The 21,146-nt window shown below is 47.9% G+C and overlaps 1 protein-coding gene across 3 annotated transcripts in view; it reads left to right on the top strand.

Moving 5' to 3' along the window:
* The first annotated feature begins 3,208 nt into the window (after nucleotides 1-3,208).
* DHX8 (DEAH-box helicase 8) overlaps nucleotides 3,209-21,146 on the top strand; it is a 30,386-nt gene continuing 12,448 nt past the window's right edge. The window contains exons 1-17 of one of the 3 annotated variants that reach the window (XM_062174853.1): nucleotides 3,209-3,402; nucleotides 6,040-6,125; nucleotides 6,659-6,731; nucleotides 7,099-7,184; nucleotides 8,752-8,861; nucleotides 9,238-9,585; nucleotides 9,982-10,126; nucleotides 10,217-10,420; nucleotides 11,048-11,135; nucleotides 12,035-12,132; nucleotides 14,415-14,562; nucleotides 15,839-16,020; nucleotides 16,891-17,085; nucleotides 17,530-17,715; nucleotides 17,836-18,046; nucleotides 18,684-18,865; nucleotides 20,972-21,112. In XM_062174853.1, coding sequence (XP_062030837.1) covers nucleotides 3,255-3,402; nucleotides 6,040-6,125; nucleotides 6,659-6,731; nucleotides 7,099-7,184; nucleotides 8,752-8,861; nucleotides 9,238-9,585; nucleotides 9,982-10,126; nucleotides 10,217-10,420; nucleotides 11,048-11,135; nucleotides 12,035-12,132; nucleotides 14,415-14,562; nucleotides 15,839-16,020; nucleotides 16,891-17,085; nucleotides 17,530-17,715; nucleotides 17,836-18,046; nucleotides 18,684-18,865; nucleotides 20,972-21,112 — 2,631 coding nt within the window. In that variant the 5' untranslated portion in view covers nucleotides 3,209-3,254. Of the gene's footprint in view, nucleotides 3,403-6,039; nucleotides 6,130-6,658; nucleotides 6,732-7,098; nucleotides 7,185-8,751; nucleotides 8,862-9,231; nucleotides 9,586-9,981; nucleotides 10,127-10,216; nucleotides 10,421-11,047; nucleotides 11,136-12,034; nucleotides 12,133-14,414; nucleotides 14,563-15,838; nucleotides 16,021-16,890; nucleotides 17,086-17,529; nucleotides 17,716-17,835; nucleotides 18,047-18,683; nucleotides 18,866-20,971; nucleotides 21,113-21,146 lie in introns of all 3 variants that reach the window. The other 2 variants (XM_062174852.1, XM_062174854.1) reach the window with 2 other exon arrangements.

Here is a 21,146-nt window from a genome sequence, read left to right as displayed (position 1 = left end):
CTCACATCAACATTTCAAGTCGGCTGTGGGAGTCCGGGAAGACAGAGTCCTTCTGGGTCACGTAAAAGTAAATATATGACTAAGAAGAAAAAAAAAACCCTTGCCGCACATACGCCCATGTGATGTTTTATCCTCACTTCCCCCATCCTCTCCATCAGCCACTCTGCAATAAAACCAGTAAAGTGGTGATGTCCTGGAGCCAATTGCTTTGAAAGCTGAACCACAGGCTGTGTTTATGGGAGGGCTCAGACTCTGCACACTATGGTGAGGCAAAGAGGGTGCTTGTTAGGGACTGTGCTCATCCCTGAACCAGGAGGGGAACCCGGGCCGCTGAACTGTCTTTCTGCTGTGTTCCGAGGGCAGGCGTTTGGCCTCCTAATTGCCCGACATGCTGGCTTTATTTGGAGGCTCAGCTGGGTGGAGTGAGCTCTGAGAGGAGATGCGTTCATTTTTAGTTACCTCACCAGATTGCTAATTCTCACTCTGGAGGCAGAAATCACCATAATTACTGTAATCCCAGGACGGAGCGCGGCTATTCTGGCACAAGGCAGCGGCTATTGCCGCCACCAGAGCTGCCCTACCTGAGGCTCGGAGCTGGGGCACTGGGGAAGGAGCTGCACTTGAAGGCTCTGCACGGACCGCTCGGATGTGGTGTGCAAGGCATGCTGGGAACCGATTCTCCTTCACCTGGGAGTTCCTGGGGTGCAGCTTCTGTGTTAGCGGCCAGAACCGCACGGGGTAACAGGGACTTTTGGCCCTGGGCTTGCTGAATAGCTGTTGACCTGCTTGGTTTGCAAACAGAGTCTCAACTGAGCCTCAGCCCCTTTCTCTCCCCCTTCCCAAGCACTCACTTCTTGGTTTGGCTTGGTTTCTGCATCTCTCAGAGGAAAGCCGTAAACGTTCCTAAAGGATGACCTCAAACAAACCAGAGGCTACAAACAGAAGTGAAGGCCAAATACCATTAGAGAGAGAAAAAGCCCAATGTCACTTATTACTTTGTCAGCTATACTTGAAAGAGCGATCAAAATTTCTTTCTGTTTGAAGACCAACCTAGGCCTGGGCGTCGTGGTGCAGTGAATTAAGCCATGGCTCGCGACACCTGTATCCCTTATCAGAGTGCCAGTTCAAGTAATGCCTGCTCCGCTTCTGAACACACTCCCCGCGAAAGCGCCTGAGAAAACAGTGGAAGATGACGGAAAAGTTCCTGAGCCCCTGCCGCCCATGCAGGAGACCCAGATGGGAGTCCTGGCTCCTGGTTTCATCCTGGCTCAGCCCTGCCTGTTGCAGCCATGTGGGGAGTGAACTAGTGGATGAAGACCTCTTTCTGTCTCTCTGTAAGTCTGCCTTTCAAATAAGTAAAGAAATATTCTTAAAAATACATAGTAAATACATATTATTAAATATTTATTATATAATAAATATATATTCTTAAAAATACATAATAAAAATACATAAATAAATGAAAATTCCTTGCCATTCCCATAGAAGGAGAGGAGGCAAGTGTGGGAGAGAACGTTTTCTTTACAAGTGCACATCAAGGTGGCCTCCGGGTACCTGAATCTGTTTTTGCTGTGGCCTGATATTTTACAGGCAGCCTTTAAGTGAAAGAGGAGAACTCTAACAAGAAAAAGCCTGTTGAGGAGGGACGTTTTGCCTTGGAAAACCTGGAGCCTAACGCATTCATTATTACTGGCGGCAGGTTGACGGCTTAGAAGAGAAGGAATTCTAGGTCAGGAACATTTTGTGCAAAACTGAGGCTGCACTTGGGCATTAGAAGACAAGTAATGGCTCGCGCAGGATGGGCTGCCCTGCGGGGGCCCTGGCCCTGGGCTGCCCCTCCCCCAGCTGCCCTCAGATGAGTCCCCCGGTTCCTCTGTGATGGTTTCTGCTCTCCTCCCTCCTGATCCTCAGAGAGGCCTCCGGTGAGGGGCGTGGCCACTCTCACCAGCTCCCAGGCCCAGTGCAGTCCCCTGGCATGAATGACAGCAGCTGTTTTCTAAAGTCACACACTTAGGAGCAAATTATTCCGACGGTGCCTTTAGGAGCAGAGGCGCCCTCCTAAGACCCCAGCTCTACCCCAGCAGGAAAGGCCAGGGCCGTCTGGGCTGCAGCAAGACTGCTTTGTTCTGGTGATTCTCCCCACCAGCTCTCCCTGGACACCCTTAGATGACTTCCTTCCTCTCCCCTGATCTAGGGTTGCTAAGAGGTTCAGCCCTCTCTTCCCTGCTGCCTGCCTCCTCCCAACCCCCAGTTCTTACCCAAACGCTGGCATCTGGGAACAGACTCTGGGCCAGAGTAGAAACACTGCGGGGGCGGCGCTGTGGAGAAGCGGGTAAAGCTGCCGCCTGCTATTCCCGCATCCCATATGGGTGCTGGTTTGAGAACCAGCTACTTCGGATCCAGCTCTCTGCTATGGCCTGGGAAAGCAGTAGAAGATGGCCCAAGTGCTTGGGCCCCTGCACCCGCGTGGGAGGCCCAGAAGAAGCTCCTGGCTCCTGGATTTGGATCAGTGCAGCTTGGGCCGTTGCAGCCAATTGGAGAGTGAACCAGCAGATGGAAGACCTCTCTCTCTCTGCCTCTGCCTCTCTATAACTCTGCCTTTCAAATAAATAGTCTTTTTTAGAAAAGGAAATATTGTGGGAATTGACGACTGGGTTGAACACACACTACCAATCTAGCAATAGGCATAAAAGCAACACCATGGTTACTACTAGAATGGCGATGGGAGATAATTTCTTACCCAGCACGGGTGGAGGTGTGGGTAGGGACAGTATAGGCTATCTATTTTAGTATTTTTTTGTGGCGGTAAAGCTAACCAATCATAACAAGCAATTCACGTTATCTGCTATTACATTAAACATACACGTAGCACTCAAAGGACAGTTACAATAGTTACAATACACTCGCATTCGAGGCGCACTTGGTTCTCTTGAGAAGATGGACTCCCTGCGCGTAGACCGCGGTCGCCCTCTGCTGACGTAGGGAGGTAGCGCGCCGGGAGTGAGCGTTTCCGGGCCGGAGGGGGCGAAGATCTTTCTCACCACTAGAGGGCTCTGGTCCGCGCGCTCCGGAACCCGTTCTTGCTCTCCCTTCTTCAAGTACTTCCGGCCTGATCTCTATGATCCATCCAGTTGGCGGCTAGGGAAGTTCCTAAACTTTTCGACGTAAACAAAAGGGACGTGCGCCGACCCGGAAGTGAAAGCGGGAGCGAGGCCGGCCGGAAGGAAGGAGGAGGCTGGAGGGAAGCTGTAGCCATGGCTGTGGCTGTGGCCACGGCCGGGGTCCTGACCGGGCCGGAGCCAGGCCCCGCGGAAGAGCTCGCCAAGCTCGAATATCTGTCTTTAGTGTCGAAGGTGTGCACCGAGTTGGACAACCACCTGGGGATCAACGACAAGGATCTCGGTGAGCCGGGCAGGTCCCTGCGGCCCCAGGGCTTGGGGTTCAGGGGAGCGGAAGGAGAAGGGTGGTCGGTGGGCCGAGTGTGAGTGGGTGCGAGTCCGCTTCTCCCCACTTCACGTGGCCCTCGGCCCGGGGAGTGAGTCTGGGAGCCCTCCGAGCCGATCTGGTAGAGCTGTCGGGGAAGCCCCGGGCCAGCCGCTCCGTTTGGTGTTTGGTTTTGATTTTCAGCTGCGAATAATTAAACAGCTTTAACAGCAGCGGCGGCGGCCACCGCGGTGTTGATGGTGTTGCCGACAGTCGGGTGCGCCCACTGTGCCGCCTGTTCTGCCCAGCTCTCTAATTCCGTGCCTTCCTCGGTCTCAGCGCCACGCTGTGAGATAGCAGTCAGCGATCGTTAGTGTTACGCTGCCTCCCTTGCACCAGTCGTTCGCTGTCGGGTGCAGACTGCATCTGGAGACTCGGGCTGAGCTCCTCGCAAAGTCTTGGGCCCTGGAGGCGATGGACGGGATGGAGGCACAGGTTGCTTGCTTCTGATAGGTGCTGGGACATTCCCCGCCCTGTCACAGGAGGAGGACATAGGGCAGAGATAATGGTTGTGCATGCGGAAGAGTTTAGAGACTGGCCAGGGCTCCGTCGGATTTGTTTTCTAAATGAAGAGGAGGGAGTCGCTAAGCGGGCTGAGCGGGGCCGGGAGGCGGGGGTGGGGGATGGGGGGGTGGGGGTTACGACAGGAAGGGGTCGAGGAGGATAGGTGTGTGACCTTGGGTTTCTTCTCTGATGTGAGATGAGGTTTTCGCAGGGTTCCCAGATTAGTTCATGTTTCTCTTGCCTGAGAGAGACAGACAGACACACATCTTCCATTTATTGGTTCACTCCCCCAAATTGCTGCAACTGCTGGGGCTGGGCCTGGCTGTAGCCAGGACCCAGGAACTTCACCTGGATGTCCCACATAGCTGGCAGGGGCCCAAACACTTGGGCCATCTTCTGTTGCTCTCCCAGGTGCATTAGCAGGGAGCTGGATCGGAAATGTAGCAGCCTGGACTGGAACCAGCTCTCATGTGGGATGCCTGCATGACAGGCAGAGGCTTAACCCACTGTGCGACAACACTGGCCCTTTAACATCTGTTTTTGATAGTCCATTAACCTAACGATGCCCTTATTTAATTTCGAACATTAAAAAAACCAACGTGGTCATTTGGTGCAACAGTTAAGACCCTGCTTGGGTGCCCACATCTCATATTCAAGTGCTGGGTTCGAGTCCCATGCCACTTCCTGCAAATGGGCACCCTGTGGGCAGCAGGTGATGGCTGAAGACCTTGAGTCCCTGCCACCCATGTGGAAGACCCAGATGGAGTTCCTGGCCCCTGGCTTTGGCCTAGTCCAGCCCTGGCTGTGGCCTAGTCCAGCCCTGGCTGTTGCGGGCATTTGGGCAGTGAATCAGCAGATAGAAGATCTTTTGTCTCTTTCTCTTTCAAATAAATAAAAATCAGTTTAAAGATGAAAAAACTGATGATGGCTTGCGGTGTAGATACGCTGCTGATTACTGTGGGATGAGCTTTTTTGAACATAGCATTCCTAATACCATGTGACTTAGTCCCCAAAGCAAGTGGGCTCTCCAGTCAGCTGCTGGGATCCGGGCTTGGGTCCCCCAGTTATTGGTGGGTAGGTTGGTGTCTCCAACTCTCAGCCTCTGATGTACATCAGAACAATAGTGGCCCCTACTTAGGAGGGCTGTTGTTAGGAACATGAGGACAACCCATGGGAAGCATGTAGCGGAGTACTCAGCCTGTGGCGATGTTCAAGAAGTATTCATCATTGAGGTTGCTATTAATTTGTTGTTATGCATGAGCTGTGTCCATGTGGCCTGATGGTGTGTGGCTTCCACTTAACATCATCAAAAGGATGGTTCCAGCCTGGAGGTGATACTAGAGTACTGGTTGGTCAGCCAGTTATCTAGATCGCCTGGTGTTCCTTCTTTCCTTTTTGTTTTTTTGGATTAGAATCCAAATAAATTCAATAAATTTCTTGTGAGGCTGATTATCTCGATGGGAAAACGCGTGTGTTTTCTGAAAGTCTCTTAGTTAATAAGTAGCTGTAATATTAGACATCTCAAAAACTAGGCAGGTTTGTGGAGAAACATTGTGAGGGCAGGCAGTTCCTTCCTGCGCTTGGAGACGGTGACAGCCAGCAGCTGCCGGATTCTCACATGTAGGCTGGATCTGTCCTTCCCGAAACTGTAGACTGTTCTGTTGTATACAACTGTGTGTGTGTGCGTGCACACACGCACGCGTGGGCTCATGCTTATGTACATCGTCACCCTGAGTCTGCGTGGCGATGTGCCTGGCTAGGAGTTTTGAGAGAAAAGGATACAGTGATTTGCAGCAAATAGATCTGCCTAGTGTAAATACACTCACGGCCTGGTTGAACCATCTCGTAATAACACTTTCTGTTCATTTGTGAAAGTTCACTGGAACGCACGTGGAGAATACCAGTTTCTTTACCCTTACCTGAGGTGCTATGGTAAGGGTATTGGTGTCTATGACAGTTGGGTAGCATAATTATTTTTATTTTCGGTGTACTTGAAACTGATTGCTTGCTCAAGCCTCCATTTCTTATTTTAATTCATTTTCTCATTTGCAGCTGAATTTGTGATCAGTCTTGCTGAGAAAAATACCACCTTTGACACTTTTAAGGCATCTTTGGTCAAAAATGGTGCAGAATTCACAGTATGTATGTTTGGAGACTTCTGTTTTATTTTACTGTGACTGTTGAATTTAATTTTGGCAGGATTTAATACAGGATTTGGGTACAGGAAGGAGACGGTATGCACACACAATTAAATAAGCCATTAAATGTGTGATGTTTTCACTCCATTCGGCAGCGGTGAAGTGAGGATTTCCTGCAGCACCTTTCTGGGGTACTGCGGAGGGATCCCAGCGTTAAGTCTGTGTGTGTGTTTACATTCCTGTTCTGTGAACCAGGAAGTCGGGAAGGAGGCAAGGTTTTGGAGGTGGTTATCAACCACGGGAGATAGCATGGTTGGAAGGAACTGAGTAACTTGACCCCGAAAAGAGTCCTCGATGCCAGCTTTCCCTGAAGCACACTACACCAGATTGGGGATGTACCAGGTTGACATCCGGGCGCCTAAATTCAGATGCATAACCTCCCTTTCTTTGAAGCTTTTTTTGTCTTCCCTTTCCTAAGTGTATTTACACACTGGTCAAGGCACTGATAATTTTTGTTCTGATTCTTTTCAAAGGATTCTCTTATCAGTAACTTGCTGCGTCTCATACAAACCATGCGGCCTCCAGCAAAGCCGTCCACTAGCAAAGGTGAGCAGAGCTTCGCCTGTGGAGTGTGTAGACCTGAGCATCTTGTCAGTTGTACTTGTCCTCTCAGCAGGTGCTGAGCAAGTAAATATTCTAGTAGTTTTTTAAGTGATTTAAGACAAAATTAAAATTATAAGGCCCAACCAAACGAGTGCTGCGGAGTCCGTCCCTGCTACGCACCCAGAGGGTTTGTAGTCAATGTTTTTAGAAAACTAAACTCCATGTGTAGTGATGTGTGTGGTTAACTTGTAGCAGAATGCCATGTTCTGTTTCAATTTGATGCAAATCTGATGGTAATGTTCTGGTGTTAACTAGTAATAGTATTAATTCATTTTTTCTTTTACCCTCTCATGTTCTTTAATGAAATAAGATCCAGTTGTTAAACCCAAAACTGAAAAAGAAAAGCTGAAGGAACTCTTCCCAGTCCTTTGTCAGCCAGACAACCCTTCCGTTCGGGTATTGATACCATTTTGATGATATCTACTTTGTGTGTGTGTGTGTGTCCTCTCTATTCTGTATCTATTAGTAATTCTATTAATTTTAAGTTTGCCCTCATTGTAGAGAGATAGTGTTTAATCACTTGCTGAGTGCACTATGTGTAGAATAGTGTTAAAGGGTTCTGAGAATGATGCTCAAGGGACAGAGATTGGGAACAGAAAGCAGTGATTAGGGACATGAAATATGTATGAAATAACTTAAAGTTCTAGAACAGATGCCCGATGTGTGAAATTTATTTTATTTTATTTTTTGCTCCATTACATATTGCATGGTCCAATTTTCGAAGTATTTTGAATTTCATTTTAGCAGGTGTTTATTGAGTGTATGCCAAGCACTGTTGTAAGGACCAGGGATACAGAGGTGAACAAAGCAGACAAGTGTTTCTGCATCTCGGGCTGGGATGGGAGCAGGAAACAAGTGTGTGAACAGTCTAGCGTGGGAAGAGATAGGTGCTGTAAAAACGAGTAAGTCTGTAACTTAGCTGGCAGCAACAGGGCTGTGGAAAGAATAAAGTGGGAGGAAGGGTATGCAGAGGGAGAGTTGCTTTTTTAAAAGTTTTTTTTTAAAGATTTACTTATTTTAGATTCATTTATTTATTTATTTGAAAGTCAGAGTTACACACAGAGAGAAGGAGAGGCAGAGAGAGAGAGAGAGAGAGAGAGAGAAGTCTTCCATCTGCTGGTTCACTCCAAGTTGGCCGCAACGGCTGGAGCTGCGCCAATCCGAAGCCAGGAGCTGCTTCTTCTACGTGGGTCTCCCACGTAGGTGCAGGGGCCCAAGGACCTGGGCCATCTTCCGCTGCTTTCCCAGGCCACAGCAGAGAGCTGGATTGGAAGTGGAGCAACCGGGTCTTGAATTGGCGCCCATATGTGATGCCAGCACTGCAGGCAGTGGCCACAAAGATTTATTTTTATTTGAAAGGCACAGTTAGAGAGGGAAGTAGAGAGAGATCTTCCATCCTCTAGTTCACTCTCCACATGACCGCAATGGCCAGGACAAGAGCCAGGAGCTTCATCCTGTTCTCCCACATGGTGCAGGGGGCTCAAGGACTTGGGCCATCTTCCACTGCTTTCCCAGACATGTTAGCAGGGAGCTGGATTGGAGGTGGAGCAGCAGGACTCAAACCAGCACCCATACGGAGTGCCTGTGTTGCAGGCAGCAGCTTTACCTGCTGTGCCACAACAGCAGCCCCCAGATTTGCTTTTTAAGTTATAATCATCTCTTATGTGCTTTCATAGGAGGGATGATTAATATCTAATTGCCTTTCATAGGATCGTATTAAGGACAAGCAGGGATTTGTCACATTTGTCAGGTGTAGAGATGATTCTCCAGAACTTTGCCCTTTCTTCTACCTCCCTGTCTTCTATTTTCTAAGAAATTCGTGTCTGTCTTTGTTCTCTTTTCAAAAGTGGTTGGTGATACAGAGGCTGTCAGATCTGTAGACAGACCCGGAGTACATGCTGAGTCTTGAGTGGTTTTTTTTTTCCTCCTCTTCTCCCAACTTTGCTGACCTCTGCCCCTGAAGACCATGCTGGATGAAGACGATGTGAAAGTTGCTGTGGATGTCCTGAAAGAACTAGAAGCATTAATGCCCAGTGCAGCGGGCCAGGAGAAACAGAGAGACACCGAGCACCGGTTTGTCCTGTTGGCCTGTCCTGTAGTAGTTGAATTTTGTGGATCAGCCAAGCAAAATTACTGTCCAATTTGAGAGTCTGGATTGGCCATCTACCATATTCTTAGATTCATTTTCATCGCTCCCTGCCAAAAGCATTTATGCAAGAAGTGCTAAGATGTTCAGAAATAGAAATCAGGATTGAAAGAGGCTGAATGTGTCTGTGGCCTGACCCTTTATTGGCCTGCAGGGATGCCACCGTGGTTGAAACTGTTGATGCAGTGCACCACTGAGCCGGCGCCTGTTCTGTCTGTGGCACTGTGCTGGGTGTTTGGGGGTGCAGATGGAATCGGGCTGGTTTCTTTTTCAGACAGATGCTTATTGCTTTGTTAGGGACAGGACAAAGAAGAAGAAGCGGAGTCGGAGCCGAGATCGTGACCGAGACCGTGAGCGAGAGCGAGAGCGAGAGCGAGACCACAAGCGGAGACACCGATCCCGCTCTCGATCACGTTCCAGGACTCGGGAGAGGAATAAAGGGAAGTCTAGATACCGATCGAGGAGCAGAAGCCCAAGTCCTTTGAAAGACCGGAAGGATCGAGACAAATACGGGGAGAGGAATCTGGACAGGTGGCGGGATAAGCATGTGGACCGCCCTCCCCCTGAAGAGCCCGCCATCGGGGACATTTACAATGGCAAAGTGACCAGCATCATGCAGTTCGGCTGCTTTGTGCAGCTGGAGGGACTAAGGTAATGGCTGCTGCTCTTCCTTCACTCCAGTGATGGACGGAGTTCTTTATCACTAGGTTCTTACATTCTACAGAGTCATTATGATTGATACCTAAATTAGCTAAACCAGGTTCTTAGAAATGGACTTTTGTTTTTAAATGCCACCGAGCCACTCATTCCTTGTCTGCCTTCAGGAGATCTGTCTTTTGCTGGTTGAAGTGATTGAGAATTTGTTTCCCCACTCCCCCTGGCCAGTATCTTTGTGCGGGTGGTGATAATTTTATTGTTTCACCACTTACTTGGTACTCTCTTTTGAATTTAAGACCGTTTTCTTTTGTTCAGTTCCAGTAAGAGTAGGAACTGGCTGGGGAAAAGCTGTTTTTATGCATGCCCCAGATGTATCTGACTTTCCCTTAGGAAGCGGTGGGAAGGCCTGGTGCACATCTCTGAGCTCCGGCGGGAAGGCCGCGTGGCCAACGTGGCTGATGTGGTGAGCAAAGGCCAGAGGGTCAAGGTCAAAGTGCTGTCCTTCACTGGAACCAAGACCAGCCTGAGCATGAAGGTGGGTGAGATGGCGCTTGTTTCCACATCCATGGCCGAGGGCACATGGGAGGGCAGCTAGTGAGCCAGCTTCTTTGTTTTTGTGCTTAAGGATGTGGATCAAGAAACTGGAGAAGACCTAAACCCAAATCGACGGCGAAATCTAGTTGGGGAAACCAACGAGGAGACTTCAATGCGGAATCCAGACAGACCCACCCACCTTTCCCTTGTCAGTGCCCCCGAGGTGGAGGACGACTCACTGGAGCGCAAGCGCCTCACCCGCATCTCCGACCCAGAGAAGTGGGAGATCAAGCAGGTTTGGGCCGTCGGCTTTCCTGGCTGCACAGGCGTCAGCATGTTGCGTGGGTTAGGAGTGCAGTGCGTGGAGCAGGGGCTGATTTCTGGTCGTGTTCTAGCTGTGTGTTCCCGAGCCAACTTACTCTAAGTCTCTGTGCCTCAGTGCTCGTGCCCGTGGGGGAGTTGTGGGGCTCTGTGATAGAGTGGAAGCTCAGGTCAGAGCCTGACTCCAGGTAGCTGCTCTGTAAGTGCTCGCTATTGGTTCACCGTCCTCCAGCGAGCACGGGAGCCACAGTGTGTCAAATGTGGTGTACGTGGTGGGGCCACAGACACACACGTCCTGGTAACCATCCTGGAGGTGGATTTCATCCCTGTGAAGTGTCCCATCTCCCGTCACAAGAAGTGCACACAGTGACGTGACCCCTCCTCGCAGTGACGCCCTCGAGCCCAGGCTTTTTAGCGCCGTGTTGTGAGACGGCTCCCACCCCCCGACCCCCACCAGGATATGATATGTGACGTGTAAGGCCCTGACGCCTGGGTGAGAGGAGGGAAAGCCTGGGTTTCCTTTGTGAGAGCTCTAATAACTCCCAGAAAAGAAGAGCTTTTGTCCTGGCTTGCTATCAGTGCCCGTCTGTCCTTTGACTAGATGATTGCCGCCAATGTACTTTCCAAAGAAGAGTTCCCAGACTTCGATGAAGAGACTGGCATTCTCCCTAAGGTGGATGACGAGGAAGGTAGGCAGCCACGTGGATGCAGCAGGATAATGGGTTGGGAGGAGAGCTGACCACTTGAGCCATTAAATTGGGCTGTTTGTGGTTTAACATAGCGTCTGTTAATCGTTCTGACCTCTCAAAGAACAAGGACCTCCTAATGGAAGCAAGAAGTTCATGTTTCTGACAAGCATTTGTGTATTGTACTTGTCTCTTATAATAAGTTTTCAGGATACAGAGTTACAGTTGTATTGTGGGGAGTAAATGTGATCTCATATTCTTAGATATTATTTTGGAAACCGTGGATCCATCAAGATATCCTCTGAGTTGCCCTGGAAGTAACTTTGTTATGAAATAAATGCTGTAATAGAGCATTTATAATTTGTATAACAATAAGTGAGGACTTGCGTACCCACCAGCTAGTTTAAGAAGTGGAACTTCCCAACACCTCTGAAGCCTCTGCATACCCCCTTCCAATTAGATTTTCTCCTTCTTCCTGGGGCAGTCACGCTAAGTTTTACATCAGTCATTTCCTCACTTTTCTTTAGAGTTTTACCATCTACATACCTGTCCCTAAACATTACTGCTTATTTCTTAACCTATTATCCTGCTCTTGGTATTTATCTGTTTTTACTGATAGTTGTATTTCATTTGTTTTCATTACTGTCGAGTGTTTCTACATATCAGTTTCCAAGTACCTCTGATCAGTTCTTGGGCTGAAGCACAACGCCCTGGAGTGTTTGGGAGAGCTGGGTTGCAGAGCTATAGTCAGCTGGGGGAGCGTTTCATATGCATTGCTATCCCTTTTATCTCAGAGGCTATTTTTGATAATATATTGATGCCTGTGGAAATTGTTTTTGGTGAAAATGTTTGATCTGTTCTCTCTTGTATTTGATTAATTCTTCTTTTTGGGGGGCTTTTAGATGAGGATCTTGAGATTGAACTCGTTGAGGAAGAACCTCCATTCCTGAGAGGGCACACCAAGCAAAGTATGGACATGAGCCCCATTAAAATCGTTAAGGTGAGAAGTGCTGGAATTTTGGCATGAAAATGTTGTCAACTTCTTTTCTTAAAGTAACAGCTCAGCCTGTTAGAGTTGAGTAAACAGAACACAGACCACAGAGGTAGTGTTGACTGTAAGCCAGGGTCTGGAATATTTGTGTTAAATGCAGGTTGATTTGGCTTTGTTGCTTTTTCTTATTTAGTTTTCTTGCACCCCTCTACTGTGTTTTGGGAGGAATTAGGGATGAATAGAAGTGCTCTCCTAGCTGTCATTATTGCCTTTGTCCAAGTTCCTTGTGGCTTGGATCATCAGCTTGCAGACTCAAAGGCACTTTTCAAGGGTTCTCTTGGCCAATAGGGACTGACGGCCATGGAGAACTATAGACCTGGCTGTTGAAGGCAGAGGTGTGAGGAAAATACAAACCAGAATCCGTGGAAGTTACAAAGTTTTAAAAAGAATATCTTAAAGGTGTCCCAGCCCAGCCACTCATGTAATTCTTACACCTGCCTATGTAATCTTCCTGTGTGGTCATCTCACAACTGCCTGAAATTATTGGTGACAGGGAGTTCACCAGTCCCTCAAGGAGATATGTTCCATCTTTAGATGGATCTGATCATTGGCTCTTTAGACTGAGATGAAATCTGTCTTAAATTTTTAGTTCTTGGAGTTGTACAAAAGAATTCCTGGAATTGGCATCATAGTGCAGCAGGCTAAGCTGCTGCTTGGGGTGCCCACGTCCTGTATCCGAATGGCTGGTGGAGTCCCAGATGCTCTGTGCCTCTGATCCAGCTTCCTGCTAATGCGCCTGGGAGGCAGGGTGTGTGGCCCAAGTACTTGGGTCCCTACCACCCACATTACAGACTCAAAGAGCTCCTGGCTCCTGGCTTTGGCCTGGTCCAACCCTGACTATTGCAAGCATTTGGAGAGTGAACCAATGGATAGAAAATTTCTGTCTCTTCTTCTGTCAACTCTTCCTTTCAAATAAATAAATCTTTTTTTTTTTTAAACATATCTTACTTATTTATTTTTGACAGGCAGAGTAGATAGTGAGAGAGAGAAACAGAGAGAAAGGTCTTCCTTTTTGCCGTTGGTTCACCCTCCAATGGCCGCTGCGGCCGGCGCATCTCGCTGATCCAAAGCCAGGAGCCAGGTGCTTCTCCTGGTCTCCCGTGCGGGTGCAGGGCCCAAGAACTTGGACCATCCTCCACTGCCTTCCCGGGCCATAGCAGAGAGCTGGCCTGGAAGAGGGGCAACCAGGATAGAATCCGGCGCCCCAACCGGGACTAGAACCCGGTGTGCTGGCGCCGCAAGGCGGAGGATTAGCCTGTTAAGCCACGGCGCCGGCCCAAATAAATAAATCTTAAAAGCAAAAAAAGGAATTCTGAGACCTGCTTTGTGGCATGGCGGGTTAAGCTGCTGCCTGTAACATGGGCATCCCTTGTGAGTGCCAGTTTGAGTTCTGGCTGTGCCATTTCTGATCCAGTGCTCTGCTATGGCCTGGGAAAGCAGTGGAAGATGACCCAAGTGCTTGGGCACCTGTATGCATGTAGGAGACTTGGATGAAGCTGTTGCCTCCTGACTTTGGCCTGTCCCAGCCCTGGCCATTGTGGTCATTTGGGGAGTGAACTAGCAATGGAAGATCTATCTCTCTCTCTTGCTGTAACTCTGCCTTTCAAAGAAATAAATCTTAAAAAAAACCCACAAATTCCTCCTTATTCTTTTCTTATATCCTTCATACATTTAAAGGTAGCATCTTTTTTTTTGTTTTTTTTTTTTTTTAAGATTTATTTGTTTGAAAGGCAGAGTTACAAAGAGGCAGAGAGAGGTCTTCATCTGTTGGTTCACTCCCCAAATGGCTGCAACAGCTGGAGCTCGGCTAATCCAAAGCCAGGATCCAGGAGCTTCTTCAGGTCTCCCACGCAGGTGCAGGGACCCAAGGACTTGGACCATCTTCTAATGTTTTCCCAGGCCATAGCAGAGAGCTGGATCAAAAGTGGAGCAGCCATATGGGGATGCCGGCACTGCAGGTGGTGACTTTATCCACTGTGCCACAGCGCTGGTCCCCCATCATTTTTATTTCTTTTGGAGTTTTTATCTTCAAGCTAAACATCCCAGTTCCTTCAGTAATTTTCAGTGTATCTGAGTATGCCACCATTTATCCATTTCTTCTGGGAGGTCTGGTGTCTTAATACTGACTTTACTTCTAGAGTGACCTCATGTTTTAGATTGCAGTAGTTTACCATCCCCTCTTTTATTTGCTGGGCATTTAATGTGTACTCCTTTTTCTTCTGGCACACCAGAACCCAGATGGCTCCCTCTCCCAAGCAGCCATGATGCAGAGTGCCTTGGCCAAAGAAAGGCGGGAACTCAAGCAGGCCCAGCGGGAAGCTGAGATGGATTCTATCCCGATGGGACTCAACAAACACTGGGTTGATCCTCTGCCTGATGGTAGGACCCTTGGAACAGGGTGTGGACCTTTTCAAAAAACCTTAATCTCTGAGTACAAAGGGAGGTGACGCCGAGAGTGCACACTGCTAAATCTAGCCTTGGTTTTTCTTTCAGTTAGAGCATGTTTGTTTTTGTTTTTTAAACAAATGTTTAAAACCAAAAATGCTTCAGCAACCCTGGTCAAATCATTAGACTGGCTGAGGTTTTCTTCTGAATAAGTTAAAACATTTGTTCTCTTGATAATACAACTTAGAAAGTTCCCTTCCATGTAATTCTTTGTGCAGTAAAATATTAATTCATAGATGTGGTCATAACAGACACTTAATAACTTCTATTGGGAAACTGGGGCTAGATCTGTGAACTAAAGACATGACCCCTGCTGTTAAGGGGCTTGTACTTAGTGGGGGAGCTGGATACTCAATAATTACCAAATAATTAATTAAGTTGTGATCCATGCTAAATGGAGGAGTATACATAGTACAGCTCACTTCCCTGGGAGAATTGGGACCTGAAGGATAAGATAAATAAGACTTGGTCTGTCCAGGGGATTGGACAGGAGGAACCTGTGCTGGAGCCAGGGCGGGGAAGAGGCCTGTGTGGCTGGAGTACGTAGCAGGACGGGGCAGGGGCAGAGGATGAGGTGGGCATGGTAGGCCAGGACTTCGTAGATGGCATTCATTCTCTGTGCCCTGGCAGCTGCTGAAAATGTTCTGAGCAGGGGAGTGGCATAATCACAGCTGCATTGCCAAAGGATTGTTCAGGATGCTCTGCGGGTTGAGTTGGATGGGGCAGGAGCAGACACGTGAGATGCAAAGGAGGCTTCTAGGAAAGTTCAGAGAGGATGATGCCTTGGACAGGGAGGTAGCCGAGAGGAGGGTTGTGCTTGAGAAATGTGATTTGTTGAATGCAGGGGAAAGGGGAATAGGAGCAGTTAAAGAGGACGTCTAGATTTCTCCCATGAGCACCTGTAAGGGAAGATTGTGAACACGGTTCTGGACTTGGCCTAAAGTACTTGGAAGCATCTTAGTTGAGGCATCAGGTATGCAGCTGAGTTTAAGAGCTTAGCAGAGGTCCACATGTGGTACCACTTGCTTGTTCTCGTCCCCTCTCCTACCCCTTATTAGCCTTCTGTATTCCTCACATGCATTTGTGTCTCTGAGTGAGGGAGTGAGTGAGTGGTCAGGATCTGAGACACACACCTGCCGTTTTGATTTCTCCCCTGGTGCGTCTTGACGTAGCTCGAGGACACCACTGAGTCGCCTGTTTTCCCTCCCAGCGGAAGGCAGGCAGATTGCTGCCAACATGAGGGGCATTGGGATGATGCCCAACGACATCCCCGAGTGGAAGAAGCATGCCTTTGGGGGCAACAAAGCTTCTTACGGAAAAAAGACCCAGATGTCAATCCTCGAGCAGAGGGAAAGCCTGCCCATCTACAAGCTGAAGGAGCAGCTGGTCCAGGTGAGCGGCCGCCCTATGATGTACTGGGAGTTGGGGAGTCTCCTGCAAGAGGGATGGCATTTTATTTTACAGCTGAAGTTAGCTGGACAAGTGTGTGCATGTTTGAAATGGCTCTTCCAAAAGGGGTGAGAAAATGTTTCCAAGTACCTTTAATAAACACATGTATTAGTGTACACATTTCTTTGTCATTGCGAAGAAATACATCTATTTGAATTGGGGATTCAGGAGCGGTTCCAGGTAGGCAAAGTATTGTTGCTCTGGTCAATAATTAAAAACCGGGATATTTCACCAATGAACTCACACAGGCAAGGACGTGTTTTCAGGTACTAATTATAAGACCACCAAACCTTCCTTAAAGTGACCAAATGTACTAGTTTCCAGTGATCTTGGAACAATACCGTTTGTGTACTTAAGCAGGTACAAATACATGCCTATGCCCACTCACACACATTTTCTCTGTGTTTATGGTTTTGGCAGCGCATTAAATACACTATTCTGTATTTTTCCTTTTGAGGATATATCAGAGATAGTCCTTTTTTAAAATGACTTTAGAGCTTTGTTAATGTGGATATACTCCAGCTTATTTAACTAGTCCTGTAGTAATAGATATATAGGGTGATTATAATCCTTTACTGTTACAGATAGTGTAGAAATAAGGTAACTTCTAGGGGAGAGGCTTTAGAAATTTGGGAGTGGTGGTGGGAAAGAAATACATTTTATCTGTCTTTTAAATTTATATTGAATTCCTTAACTATTTGTATATGTTCTCTTTTTTTTTTGCTTAGTGTTAGAAGGTAAGCATTAATTAATTTACTCCAGAGTGATGTGTGGTACATTTTGATGGCCATATTTATATTCTTTTGCTCTCAGGCTGTCCATGACAATCAGATCCTGATTGTTATTGGAGAGACAGGATCTGGGAAGACAACGCAGATCACCCAGTACCTGGCAGAGGCAGGCTACACGTCCAGGGGCAAGATTGGGTGTACCCAACCCCGAAGGGTTGCAGCCATGTCCGTGGCCAAAAGGGTGTCAGAGGAGTTTGGTTGTTGCTTAGGCCAAGAGGTAAGTAGGTAGTTACGCTACTCGAGAAATGCAGGAAGGAAAGTGTAACAGCCCAGATCTCCTTGTGTATAAAATGGGAGCGATACTACCCTTTTCCAAGATTCTCCTGAGGGAGCGAGGTTTCTTGCCATCTCACTGATCTGTTCGCCATCACGTCTGAGGTCGATCTTACTGGAGGAAATCACTGTACATCTTGGTCAGGTTCTTTTTTTTAGAAGGTTTTTATTTAATGCATACAAATTTCATATGTACAGCTTTTAGGAATATAGTGTTTCTTCCCCCCATTCCATTTTTCATTAAGATTCGTTTTTAATTGACTACATACGGAAGATTGGTCAGATTCTTATCTGTTAAGATTGTGAACAATAGTGTGAGTGAGCTGACATCTGGCAGTTGCAGGAAGGAGAGTTTGCGTCTTAGGTTTTCTGCTCTGTTCTGCCTTAGGTGGGCTACACCATTCGATTCGAGGACTGCACCAGCCCCGAAACGGTCATCAAGTACATGACAGACGGGATGTTGCTCAGGGAGTGCCTGATCGACCCCGACCTCACTCAGTATGCAATCATCATGTTGGATGAGGCGCACGAGAGGACGATTCACACTGACGTGCTCTTCGGACTGTTGAAAAAGGTAACCAGACAGTCTAGTGATCCTTCTGCCTGTTAGAGCCTGAGTTCTGGGAATTGGACTGGAGTACCCATGTCCTTTGGGGGAGTCCTGTTTAGTAAGCCACGTTGCATTTCCCTTTAGACCGTTCAGAAACGGCAAGACATGAAACTCATTGTCACCTCAGCCACCTTGGATGCGGTGAAGTTCTCTCAGTACTTCTATGAAGCACCCATCTTCACCATCCCAGGTCGGACCTACCCCGTGGAGATACTGTACACCAAGGAGCCCGAGACAGATTACCTGGATGCCAGCCTGATCACCGTCATGCAGATCCACCTGACAGAGCCGCCAGGTGAGGGCGAGAGCGCTCTTCCCTCTTAGGCTGCAGATCCTAATATGCGTATCTTTTTTTTTGCTTATCTTTCCAAAAATGCCTTTGAATGAGTGGCCCCTTTGTCTCAGGATTGCATGTTTAAGATGATGGTGGTGGAAATATAAATAGTGGTGTACAGGGTTTAAATGTTCCTGTTTAAACATGGATAGATGGTAACTTCTTGGTTGATTTAGCAGTCAGAATGTGAATGTTTTCTGTTCCATGGAGATCTATTCATGTTGCTGTAGCTTTTGTAGAAAATGCAAAGTTAGAGAATAAATGAATGGGTCAGTGTGTGGCGCAGTGGGTTAAGCTGCCACTGCAGCAGCAGCATCCCACTTCAGTGCCGGTTCGAGTCTCAGCTGCTCCACTTCCAATCCAACTCCCTGATAATGCGCCTGGGAAAGCAGCTGAAGATGGAAGTGGTTGGGCCCCTACACCCATGTGGGAGACCTGGAAGAAGCTCCTGGCTTTGGGCTGGCCCTGCTCTGGCTGTTGCAGCTATTTGAGGAGAGAATCAGTAGATGGAAGACTGCTCTCTCTGCCTCTCCCTCCCTTCCTCCCCCCAACTCTGCCTTTTGAATAAAGAAATCCTAGTACTCTCTTCTCCCCATAGGTGACATCCTGGTCTTCCTGACTGGTCAGGAAGAGATCGATACTGCTTGTGAGATCCTGTATGAAAGGATGAAGTCGCTGGGACCTGATGTTCCAGAGTTAATCATCCTCCCGGTGTACTCTGCTCTTCCCAGTGAGATGCAGACCCGAATCTTCGACCCAGCTCCACCTGGCAGCAGAAAGGTAACACTGCGCAGGCGTGAAGCTCCCGTGAGTCCTGGGGTCGTGTGGTATGAGTTGCTTTCGGTGTATGTGATTTTTGTTGTATTTTTTTCCCTCATTCAACCAGTATATTTTGCGCATTTACAGGCTAGGGCTAGACACTGCAGTATAGTGTGGGGGCAAGCTGTCGGGGCATCCCTGCCTAGAGGCCTTTAGCACGCTGCAGAGTGCCACTGGTGCTCTGCATTCCCAGCGTGGGGCGCCCAGCCCAGTCTTATTTAAGCTGGTTCCTAGGAGACGGAACCGCCTGTGATGTCCTAGTGACAGGTGAGTGAGGGAGGCTGGTTCAGAGAGCTGCGTGGTGCCAGTAGCTGGAATGACAGAAAGGGGACAGATGGACTTTTAAAAAGACAGCAGTGTGATTCAGTTGTAGTTTAAGTATTCTAGTTTCTTAGCCTGTTTTGTGCTGTTTTAAAAGAATACCTGAGACTGGGTAATTTTTAAAGAACAGAGGTTTATTTCTTCAGTTCTAGAGGCTAGCAAGCCCAGGGTCAGGGGCCTGCCTTTGTCGAGGGCCTTCTTACTATGTCATCCTACAGCAGAAGGCAGGAGGGCAAGAGACAGAAAGGAAGGGGCTGAACTCATCCTGTTATGAGTATCAGTTCCCCACTCCTGCACATAGTATTAACCCATTCTGCCCTCATGACCTATGACATCTTAAAGGTCCCATCTCAATACTGTTGCATTGGGTTTAAGTTTCCAACATGTGAACTTTAGGTGACACAGTCAACCATAGTAACAAGTGTACAATTGGGTGGTTTTTAGTGTATTCACAGAATTATATAACCATTACCACTGTCAATTTCAGAAGAATTGGATTACTCCAGAGATAAACCCTGTACCCTGTACAGTCATCCCCTTGTTCAGACCTTCGCTTAGCCCCTAAACACCAGTATAGTTTCCACCTCTGTGGATTTGCCTATTCTAGACATTTCATGCAAATTACATTACATAATAGATGGTGCTTTGTGACTGGCATCTTTCACGTAGCATGTTTTCAAGGTTCATTCATGTTGTAGCATGTGTCAATACCCCAGTTCTTTTTATTGCTGAATATTCTGTTGTATGGATGTACCGTATTTTGTTTACCCATTCATCAGTTGGTACACATTTGGGTTATTTCTGCTTGCGGCTGTCATGCATGATGCTTCTATGTACAAACATTTGTGTACAAATTTTTATCTGGACGCATGTTTTCATTTTTCTTGGGTATATACCTGGGAGCGGAAGACAGGTGGGATAGACAAGATAGGGTGGGTGCCAGGAGGTAAAGGTGATGAAGAAGTTGGGGTTGACCCCTGGGCTTCTGGCACAGGGGGCTGCATGGGAAATGGTGCTGAGGAGGGAGCACAGGTCGAGCAGGTCTGGGCGAGAAGACTGCCAGGTCGAAGCCTTTCAGGCCGGGAAGCTGCTGGCATGATGCAGGATGTTCTGGTGCCTCCTCACAATGATTTTCCTGGGCAGTTGTGTTTCATTAGCTGAACCTCTGGCTAGAGGAACTGTGGCAGTACCAAGCTGAGACTAATAATCTTCGAGATCACATACACCATTAGGCACACGCACACCGTGAAATTCTTCTGTCGTCTCATGGTTCGTTTTATAATCCGAAAAAAAAATCTCCCTCTTGTCGCAAATATGCAAGCAGCTCATTTTGTAGTCCAGATGTCTCGATGGAGGAAAGAAAAATCTCATTTCGTACTGGCTCATGTGGTGCCAGGAAATCTCAGCTCTCCCAGGGTGCTGGAAAATTAAAATTGTAGTAAACAGCATTGGAGCTAGACAATGAGATGTGTAGCCATTTGTACCAAATGAAACTGGCTGTGATTGGCCTTAGCTTTTTCCTATTTCGCTTCTCTCAGGTACCAACCCCTCTCCCACCTAGCCTTTGAAATGAAGGCAGCTGCTCTTCTGCTCCTCAGAGGCTGAGCAGGGTTAAGTGTCCCAGCCTTGTAGAGGGAGAGAAGGCTGCACACTGCCTCGGGAAGATGTCTGAGTTCAGGAGCCCTGTTTCACATGGTGAGGCTGAACTTGGGCATCGCACGCTGACCGTGGTCCTGTTGCCTGCAGGTTGTGATTGCCACCAACATTGCGGAGACGTCACTGACCATCGACGGCATCTACTACGTGGTGGACCCCGGATTCGTGAAGCAGAAAGTTTACAATTCCAAGACAGGGATTGACCAGCTCGTGGTAACACCTATTTCCCAGGTATGGGAGCTTTTACCAGTAGCTTTCCTGAAAA

This window comes from Lepus europaeus, chromosome 18, assembly GCF_033115175.1.
Source record: "Lepus europaeus isolate LE1 chromosome 18, mLepTim1.pri, whole genome shotgun sequence".
NCBI lineage: Eukaryota > Metazoa > Chordata > Mammalia > Lagomorpha > Leporidae > Lepus > Lepus europaeus.
The sequence above is the reverse complement of the archived record's forward strand: the minus strand, read 5'-3'. Positions and strand labels throughout refer to the sequence as shown.